This window comes from Mauremys mutica, chromosome 15 (genome assembly GCF_020497125.1).
Source record: "Mauremys mutica isolate MM-2020 ecotype Southern chromosome 15, ASM2049712v1, whole genome shotgun sequence".
Lineage (NCBI taxonomy): Eukaryota > Metazoa > Chordata > Testudines > Geoemydidae > Mauremys > Mauremys mutica.
In genome coordinates, this window is record NC_059086.1 from 20,617,099 (window position 1) to 20,627,100 (window position 10,002).

The window sequence follows — 10,002 nt, forward strand, 5'->3', positions numbered from 1 at the left end:
GGGGGCGATTGTCCAGAGCTTGGTTTTACTCCAATTCAGAACAAGCCCAAATTTCTCGATATTTTTGAGACCTGACAAACCCCGAAAATGCTGGTTGGTTCTGTTACGATGGAGGCAGAGGGCCACTGAACAGAGCTGTGAACCCAACACTGGGGGGAGGGGGGCTTTGCACCAGGCTAGTCTAAGCCAGGCTGGTGATTTCGGGCCCCAGCCCCATCAAGAGCTGCTCTGCCTGGTTCCTCCCCCTACAGCACCGCGACCCCTGGGGACAGTCATGGGCCAGAGCCAGTGACAGGTGGCAGCTCCGGGGGCTGCGGGGGAGGGGTGGGATTAGCTGCTAACCAGCTTTCATAATGGGGTCAGAGATCAGGATGTGACAGGACTTGAGCAGCATGGGGGTGGGCGTGTTGGGCCCTGCAGCATGGGGTGGGGGGAAGGGAGGGTCCCTGCCGCTGAAGGCGGAGTGTTTGGGGCACCTGGCATCGGCCACTCTGAAGACAGGATAGTGGGTTAGATGCCCAGTGTGGCCGTTCTTATGTTATGTTCTGGGTGTGGGTTCCCTGCCCCCCAATATGGACCCGACTGAGGGGGTCCTGTTGTCTGCACCTACAGGCTCTGTTTGGGACGGTGTTCCTGTCGCCTAATAACCCTTCTGCTTTACTGGCTGGCTGAGAGTCAGGGTGAATCGCAGGAAGTGGGGGGTGCGGGGCCCTGACTCCCCTACACTCCATGACACTGCTCTCTCCCCAGCACCCCACTCCTCTGGGCACAGGGTCAGCTCCCACCCCAGCCCCTCTCCCCTCCTTGGGGCTCAGGGTCAGTTCCCTCCCCAGTGCCCCTCTTGGAACACAGGCTCAGCTCCCTCTACCCTACGCGGGGCACAGGGCCCTGTCCTTCCCCAGCTCCCCTCCCCTCCTCAGGGCTCAGGGTCAGCTCCCTCCCCAGTGCATCTCCCCTCTTCAGGGCACAGGGTCCTGTCCTTCCCCAGCTCCCCTCCCCTCCTCAGGGCACAGGGTCAGCTCCCTCCCCGGTGCCCCTCCCCTCCTCAGGGCATAGGGTCAGCTCTGTCCCAAGCACCCTTCCCTCCCCAGACCTGTTGAGGGCGGGAGCTGCAGTGGGTGCCATGAAGGGGAGGAAAGGGCTCCCAGACACATTGTCCCCCCTTCCCTGACTGTAGGGCCCCAACCACTCCCTCAGGTTGGGCAGGGGATCTGAGCACAGGAGGCATCTCCATGAATGGGGAACCCTTGGGCGGAGGAGCTGCCCCATCTGCACCAGAACAAAAAGAGGCTGCCCCTCCAGTCCCCAACTCCAGGACACATGGTCACAGCCCAGAGATGCTGGGAGAGGTTACCCTGGCCCAGTGTCGGCAGGGACACCAGCCGGTTGTGAGGGAACGGGGACAGCTGCTGAGAGAAGGGGACTGGGAGCCTGGACTCCTGGGTTCTATCCCTGAGAGGGGAGTGGGGTCTAGTGGGTTAGAGCAGGGGCCTGGGATGGGAGCCTGGACTCCTGGGTTCTATCCCCAGCCCTGGGAGGGACTGACTGTGAGGAGTGGGCTGTGTGTGTTGTCATGCAGACAGTTGCCATCTACTGGTCAAAGCCGGGACTCCCGAAGCCTGCAGGAGCTCGCTGTTTCTGGGCCAGTTCTGGGGGCAGCACCTTCCTCCCTTAGGGCATTGCTGTGCCTGGCCTTTCCGGACCCCACAGCTCTCAGGAACTGGGCTGCTCCCAGTACATCAAGCTGTGAACCGGGTGCTGGGTGAGGCCTGGGCCCACCTGTGCAGCGCTGAGCACTTGGCAGACGCAGGCAGACACGGGCCAGTCGGTCATCCAGTGGATTCAGCTCTTTATTTGCATCTGCTCAGCTTGGGATGGTGTGTGGCACACGGGGTTCTCCCCCTCCCAGCTCCTGCCTGTCCATGTCTCTGGGGGAGACAGTCGTGTATCCCAGCCCCTGGGGGGGGGGGTGCAGCTCCACCCCAGCAATGGCGGGTTTATCAGGGACGACTCCCTTGGCTGCAGTTGGAGCAATGGCCCAGGAGACGCGTGTTCCAAGCGGGGCCTGCCAGGGCGAGCTGCCCCACTGCTAGTGAGACGCGAGCCCCAGGCCGTGCCAGCTTTGTGCTGCAGCCCACAGAGCGTGGCGCCCAGTGGGAGGGGAATGCCCTGGGCGCCTACATTCATCCCTGAAATGGGAATCCCCCGGGCACTCACCAAGCCATGCCCCTGCACAGCTGACAGCCATCCCCGGGCTGGGCGGGCAGGGCCAGGGAGCCTGGCAGCAGAGAGGAAGGGCCTGGCAGCAGGGGGGATGCATTGAAAGCTCGGGGGTGGGGAGAATCAATGGGAGGCCGTGGAGGAGCTGTGGCTGGCTCAGTTGTCCTGTGGGATGAAGAGAGCAGGGGCGGTTAGGGAGCACTGCCCATGGCCTTGGGCGAGGGCTGCAGAGAGCACCAGGTACCCAACTGTGTGCTTCTGCCAGCCCCAGCCTCACCCCTTCACTGACACAGCCAGTGACTACAGCCACTCCCTGCCTGGACCCAGGAGTCCTGGCTCCCAGCCCCTCTGCTAGCCGCCTGGATCCCACTCCCCTCCCAGAGCTGGGATAGAACCCAGGAGTCCTGGCTCCCAGCCCCCCTGCTCTAGCCCCCTGGACTCCACCCCCCTCCCAGAGCTGGGATAGAACTCAGAAGTTGTGGGGCTCCCTGTATCTCCCTCTCCCTGGGTGTGTGCATGCACCTGGCAGACCACACTGATATCCTCCCAGTGGGTGCAGTCGTGGTAGCTCCAGAAGCGGTGGGCACAGTTCTGCAAGGTCTCCTCGGTGCCTTTGCAGCGGATGTCGTCCAGCCAGATTTCCCCCGTACCCTGGCCAAAGCGGGGCCAGTCCTGCAGCTTTGGGGCCAGTGGCTCGGCTGGGCCACAGCCCAGCTCCCGGCAGACCACTTGGGCGTTGGTCTCCGACCAGTTGTCGTCACACACGGTGCCCCACACTCCATCATATCTCACCTCCAGCCGCCCAGAGCACTTGCTTGGGCCATTCACCAGCCGCAGTGCGAAGGGCTCTGCGAGGAAGGGGGGTCATCTGGGTCAGTGCCCCATGCATGCTGGGAAGGCCTGGCCAGGCTGGTGAAGGGGGCTTGCCCGGCACTGACCCCCACATTGCAGGGGCGCCAGTGCTGTGCTGTCTGTGCCCTGTGTGCCCACCCAGGAGGGGCAGCTGTTGCCAGGCTCAGCTGGGGCCACAGCACACGCTGCTCCATGGGCAAGGAGGCTGGGGATGTGCCTGCTGCAAGGGGACCAGCTTGGCACTCAGGGGGCAAAGCGCAGCCAGCCCTGCCTGACCTGACTTGGGCCTCTGGCAGGGGGTGAGGGCCTGGTGCCAGTGCTGCTTTCTCACCTTGGCACATGACTCCGGTGTCCCGGTGGTGGGGGCAGTGCCGCCCCTCCCAGGCTTGGGCTCGGCACTCGGTCAGTGAAGCCTCCCGCCCGGTGCACTCCAGCTCGCCCAGCAGGACAGGTGCTGAGCTCCGACTCAACTTGCTGCAGTGGTGGGTGACGTACCGCGGGCTCCCGCAGCCCAGCTCCCGGCAGAGCACTTTGGCGTCAGTCAGGTCCCAGCCCAACCCACACACGGCACCCCAGCGGCCGTCATAGTAAATCTCCACCTGCCCACTGCAGCGTGTGTTGTTGCCCACCAGCCGGACAGGTGGCTTTGGGAGCTCTGCAGCTAGAGCTGGGAGAAGAGAGATAAATGAGGATCAGGGAGAGATCAGGGACTGCAGAAAGCAACATACAGAACTGGGAAAGACGCAGGAGTCCTAGCTCCCAGTCCCCTGCTCTAACCACTAGACTCCACTCCCCTTGTAAAGTCTGAGGACTTTTTTCTGCAGCCATATTAGGAGAGCAGCAGCCATGAGCCAAGAAGCAGAGAGTCACATCCTCACATTGTATCTAAGTAACATTAAAACAATGTAGTAGCGGGCTGTTAAGAAGGCTCCTGTCGTAATAGTACCCACCATTACCAGATAAAGAAACAGATCTTAAGATGTTTGAAGAAAACATTGTTTGATGCATTCGGTCTGGCAAGGAACCACTTATCAACACTTGTGGGTGTGAAATCTCTGCTTCTTTATAGCTTTGCCTTCATGGTCCCCACTTTTCTCTTGCTTAGCTGTACGGTCTCTGTCTGGTTTGTTGATTGGTTCTGTCTGTTGCATAATTAATTTTGCAAGATTTAAATCAACTATGGTGGTGGGGGATGACTGGTTAAAGAATTGTTTCATAATGGGCTCGGGTTGTGAAAAAGATCGGTTAAGGTATCACTAAGCAGCGCTCACGTTTCACTATATAAACTGGGGTCCAAACGGAAGTTCTTTGGAATCAGCTCCAGGACACAGCCCCAAGACCAAAGCTGCCAGACCTCCACACCCTGCCAACCACACTGTGCAGAAGCTGGAGTCCCCAGATGACCTGATCCTGACGGGCCAGCAGGAAAATTTCATCTGCCTTATTGGAAGTGATGAGCATTGTATGCTTAGCCTGTGTATTCTGTGTTAGTAACTATTAATAAATAGAGGTTAAGGATATTACTGTGTCAGGATCTTTTCCTGGAAGACCCCACAAACCCACGGACGATTACGCCCTGAGCCCTAGGAACTGGGTAAGGGAAGGTGTCTTTCCCCCAGAGTCCTAGGAACTGGGAAAAGGTGGGTGCCCTAGAGTGTAGAGGTAACAGTCTCCCAGAGCCCGGAATAGAACCCACGAGAGCCCACTCCCGTCCCAGAGCTGGGGATGGAACCGAGGAGTCCTGGCTCCCAGCCCTGCTGGGGATGTATCAGTAGTGGATGGTGTGTGTGGACACTGACCCTGCTGTGTGAAGGCATTTTCCCTTCACAACCCTGCCGCTTGGTGTGTGACAGGGAGCAGAGCCCAGCCCAGGCCCTGCTTGTCCCACCCTCCGGGCCTGTCAGGTCCCCTCCCCGCTCCCCGGGCAGACTGTGCAGTGCTCACCCAGCAAGGCCGCTCAGTCAGAACTGAGCCCCCACCCTGGGACCCCAGGCATCTTCCCGTCCCTCCCCTAGGGCCAGGGCTCTCCAGGCCGGCTCACCTTGGCAACGGGCCCCAGCGTCCTCATCATGCTTGCAGACGTCCCCTGGATCCTCGTATGGGCAGCTCCCCAGCTCCGCCTCTGTCCCCTGGCACTGCACGTTCGTCATCAGGACAGGGTCTGACTCGGGGCCAGGGCCGAACACTTTACTAAGCGCTTTCATGGCTGGCCCACAGCCCAGCTGTTTGCACACCACGGCCACATCATGCAGGTCCCAGTCGTCGTCACACACGGTGCCCCAGCGCCCGTCCAGACGCACCTCCACCCGCCCGGCGCAGCGGTGGGGACCATCTACGAGCCTCACGTCTGGCAAAGCAAACACAGCTGCTGGGACGCCTGCTCTGGGGCTGCAGAGGGAGACCCCAGGGGCTGCAGGGACTGAAGGCCCAGCTCAGCGCGAGGCATTGCCAGCGAGTGCAGAACAGGGCAGAATGGGCTTTCCCGCCACACTAACTCTGGGCCCTTCTCCCGCACCTCCCTCCTGCCACATGCTGCACAGACAGGTCACTGAGCCCAGGAAATGGCGCAGCATCAGTGCTCCTGCTTTACAGTAGGGAAACTGAGGCACGGAGACAGGAAGTGACTTACCCCAGGTCACACAGTGAGCCTTGTGCAGAGCAGGGAATAGAACCTGCCCCCTCACACCACTCTCTGGCCAGAGACAGGGACAGAACCTGACCCCTCCCCCTGCTCCTGGCCCCCTTTCCCTGCTATAACCATCAGTCATAGGGACTAAGACAAAGGCATATCCGGATTCCTGGCTCCCCATCCTGTCCCTTATCCATAAGCTCGTTTTCCTCCTCATTACCCCTTGCTCCCATTTCCACTCAGCAGCATGTGCATTAAACACCCAGAGCTTCCTGTTGGCCATGTGGTCACTAGGGAAAGATGGGTAGTTTCCCCTCGAGATCGCCCACTCCCTGCAGAGCACACGGCTCCTGGGGAGACAGGGTTGTACCCCTGCTGTGGGACCAGGCTTGGCAGCTGGAGGGGAGAGACCCTGTGTCATGGAGTGTGGGGGAGTCAAGGCCCTGGCTTCCTGCGATTCACCATGACTCTCAGCCAGTCAGTAAAACAGAAGGTTTATTTAGACGACAGGAACACAGTCCAAGACAGGCCTTGCAGGTACAGACAAGAGGACCCCCTTAGTTAGGTCCATCTGGGGGGAAGGGAGGCCAGAGCCGCATTGGAAGACCAGAGCCCCATCTGGGCTCCCCTCCATTTTCTCAGCCAGCTCCAAACTGAAACTTCCTCCAGCCTCTCACTGAGCCTCCCCCCAGCTCCTCCCCCAGCCTTTGTCCACTTTCCCAGGCAGAGGTGTCACCTGGTCTCCACCCCCCTCCTGGGTTCTCATGTTACGTGCTCAGGTCTCCTCCCTCAAGGCAAGTCTCCCATCCCCCAATGCAGACAGTCCCAGCAAAACTCCCCTGCAACCTTCCCAGGCCAACGCTCCCCCCTCAGCATTCAAAGAAAACATCAAGAACATTCCCGCTTCGTCACACCCTGGCTCCCTTGAGCAAGGCGGGCGTGTCCCTACCTGCCCCACTCATTTGCATACAGGGCACTCTGCCCCCAGGTGGGCTGGTTAGACTGCGCAGCTCCCTTCCTACCTCATTTGCATACACACTGGGAGGGCCATCCTGTGCCCTGTGCTGCCCAGCCTGGACAGTCTTCATGTGCCATGGTCACAGCACATGGTCCGCGCGCTGTGTGGGGGCAGGGATGCAATGGGGGCCCGGGTCAGTGTGACAACAAGCAGGTTCCCCTTGGAGAGTAGGGCCACCCTGACCTGGAGGACAGGGGCTAGATCGAGTGTGAACACACAAGTTGCCAGCTTCTGGATGAGAATCACAGGGGAAGGAAGGGGTGTTGTTAGGGGACCAATAGTTGGGGTTTCTGCTCCCATAATGTGGCCAGCAGATCCCAGCACTGAGTGAGACTGCGGCTCAGGGAGAAACCAGAGCTGCTGGGACAAAAAGGTAACACCTTGTTCCCAGGGGAATGTGCTCCATTGCAATGAGTCACAGCTCACATAGGAGCAGCTCCTCATGCCATGCTCCAGTTTGCTCCCATTGCATGCTGGGATCTGTGCTCAGGCAGTGTCCTCACTCCTGTTGCATGCTGGGACCTAACTTCAGGCAGGTGTCTTAATACCATTGCACTCGGGGCCTGTGCTTGGGCAGCTGACTCTCCAAAGGGCGGCCGTGGTCACCTCTGCTCAGGCCCCAGCCATGATGCCAGGGGGTTGGGATTCTGGCCTGGGCTCTGGCAAAGTGCAGTCCCCTGGGGGCCAAACATACATACCTGAGGAAGAGACTCCCACATTGGCAGCTGGGGAGAGACAAGGGGGAAACTGTCAGGAGCAGAGAGGGGCCCGTGCACCCCAAAGCTTCCCAGTCCCAAGGCACCTGCAGGAAAGTGGCACCGGGTGGGAGAGAGTCCAGAGCAGTTAGAGCCAGACACGGCAGTGACACGTGCTGGGACCCAGGGGAACAGGGGAGCCCCAGGAGGCCCGGGCCAGCTGCCCATCGGCTGCTCTGCCCTGCTCCTCACCCTGGTGCACAGACCAGCCCCATGAGGGCACTGCCTGGCCCCACCAGCACACAGACTGAGGCCCTCTCCCTGTGGGGGGACTCGGCAGGGCAGGGCTCAGCCACATCCCCTGATGGGGGGAGAACAGGCGAGCTCATTGTACCCGCACCAGGGATGCACTCAGGGTGCAGGGGCTGCCGAGCCGGCACCTCCCCCCGATGGGGCGGGTGCCTTCCACACCCAGAGGGGCCCTCACCAAAGCAGAGCAAGAGGCACAGCCGCAGATCCATGGCTCCCCCGGGGCGAGCAGCTCCGTTCTGCCACGATCCAGTGCCAAGAGCTCCTCTCACCCCACCAGCCTGGGAAGCCCCTTTTAAGGGCTGGCACAGGACTGCCAGGTCAGTATGGGAGGAACCGGAGTGAGTGGCCGGCCCATGGACTGGTCACAAGATCATTTCCTGGCACCATGGCACTGGGCTCAGCACGTGTCCCAGGGCTGGGGGGAAGGAGGGCAGGGGAGAGACACTGCGGTCAATGTTGCCTGTAAATGAACCTGCTGATGTGGCAATGGATGGTCAGTGCTGTAGGGAGCAGGGCAGGAGCTCAGTGGGGGGCACTCTCCCTGTACAGGCAGTGCTGGCCCTGGCCCTGGCTCTGGGAGGGGAGTGGGGTCTGGTGGTTAGAGCAGGAGGGTCTGGGAGCAGGGACCTCAGAGGCACCTCCCCACTCTGTGACTGTCCTGAGTCCCATGGCGCTGGCCCAACTTTCTGACTTCTTCCCCTTCTGACTCTGCCCGGAATCTCTGCAGCCGGCTCCACTTCCTTCTCTGGCTGAGCTGGTGACTTGGGTCCAAGGGGGGCTCCCCCCACATGGCAGCTGAGGGAGGAGGGAGCCTGACCCAATAGAGACCCTATGCCTGACTGCCTCCCCCTCCCAGCAGAGAGATCCTGGGGGCAGCATGGACACCAGCACTGTGGGGGGCCAGGGATGCCCCCCCGAGAGAGAGGACAGTATAAAGGGGAGCAATTGGCTTGGAGCTCTGACTGTGAAGGGAGACCATCCTCTACTAGCCGCCCCCCTTCCCTCCCCTCCCTGCAGCACAGGCCCCCTAGCGCTGTTCTGAGGCATTGGGGTGAGAGGAAGGTGCCCCCTGCTGGCCGCCTGCCCCACTCCTTGCAGCTCCATCTAATAAGAGGGGCCTAGGAGGCCTGCCCCAGTTGTAGGCTTAACACTGAGAAATGGGGGAAAAGCGCGTGAAATGTCACCCACCGCTGCTGGGGAAAGGTCCCAAGGGAGCCAGCCGCTGGCTGAGTTCAGACAAACTGGTCTCCAGCTGTAACTCAAGGCCAGTGTTGTGCTCATGCCTGGTGAACGAGGTGTGAGGATTGCATGGATGCTCTGGCTGCCCCTTCATAACCTGAGATCCAGGAGGGAGATGTGACCAGGTGACTCTTGGCCCGGGAAGGGAGACAAAGACCGGAGGAGGAGCAACAGGCAGGACAGGGGCCAGGCAGCTGGAAGCGAGTCAGTCTCGGCTGGCTTGGGGCACAGGAGGAGGGCCAGAGCCCTGGCTCTGGGCTCCCCTCCCTCCAAGATGGACTTGGCTGAAAGTCACTGATTCTGTGCTAACAAGTTCTGTTCTATGCTGTGTTCCTGTTGACTCATAAACCTTCTGTTTTACCGTCTGGCTGAGAGTCACGTCTGACTGTGGAGTTGGGGTGCAGGGCCCTCTGGCTTCCCCAGGAGCCCCACCCGGGTGGACTCGCTGCAGGAAGCGCACAGCGTGGAAGGAGATGCTGAATGCTCCGAGGTCAGACCCAGGAAGGTCGAAGCTGGGTAAGCTTCTTGCCCTGGTGTGACATTATGTAATTTAATATCTCATTGAAAGGTGACAGGGCCAGAAAGAGTTAATTACCTCACAGACGGACCTGACCCATGGGCGAACTTTAGAAACTGATTAGGAAGATATGTAAATAAATAGAGCTTTGAAACGCAAGTCTGCATTGTTAGAAATAGAAGGGGAGGTGTTTGCTCAGGTCTTGTGATGTAAGCAAACAAGTCTTGTCTATTGCTATAGCTTTGATTCAGAGATCAAGAAAGGAGTTTTAGTTTTAGGAAGACACTTGAGGGAACTAGAATTATTCTCTATTGGAAGGTTGTGGTAACCCGTATCTGAACTGTTTAATGGATAAATTACCCTGTGCTAATTGCCAGGATGTTTGGGAGAAGGAGAGTTAATCTTATTGTTTTCCCAGGCCAAAAGGCTGCTGAAAATGTATAAAAACCTTGGGACTCGATCCTTCTTCATCTCAGATCTGCTTTGGGTTTCAAGAGAGGGAAAGGATTGAGGCATAAGG

At 59.6% G+C, this 10,002-nt stretch overlaps 1 protein-coding gene across 2 annotated transcripts; it reads right to left on the minus strand.

Annotated features, from left to right (window-relative positions):
• Positions 1-1,832: 1,832 nt before the first annotated feature.
• LOC123350102 (CD5 antigen-like) lies at positions 1,833-8,023 on the minus strand. Of its 2 annotated transcripts, none has more exons than XM_044988487.1 (6): positions 7,902-8,023; positions 7,418-7,444; positions 5,114-5,419; positions 3,404-3,715; positions 2,743-3,068; positions 1,833-2,385 (listed from the first exon to the last, which is right to left on the minus strand). In XM_044988487.1, exons 1-6 carry the CDS (start codon positions 7,933-7,935, stop codon positions 2,377-2,379), a joined length of 1,014 nt encoding a protein of 337 aa, XP_044844422.1. In that variant the 5' UTR covers positions 7,936-8,023; the 3' UTR covers positions 1,833-2,376. The 2 variants fall into 2 exon arrangements, with proteins under 2 accessions (XP_044844422.1, XP_044844421.1); XM_044988486.1 differs by having other exon boundaries at positions 3,404-3,739.
• Between the last annotated feature and the right edge of the window lie 1,979 nt (positions 8,024-10,002).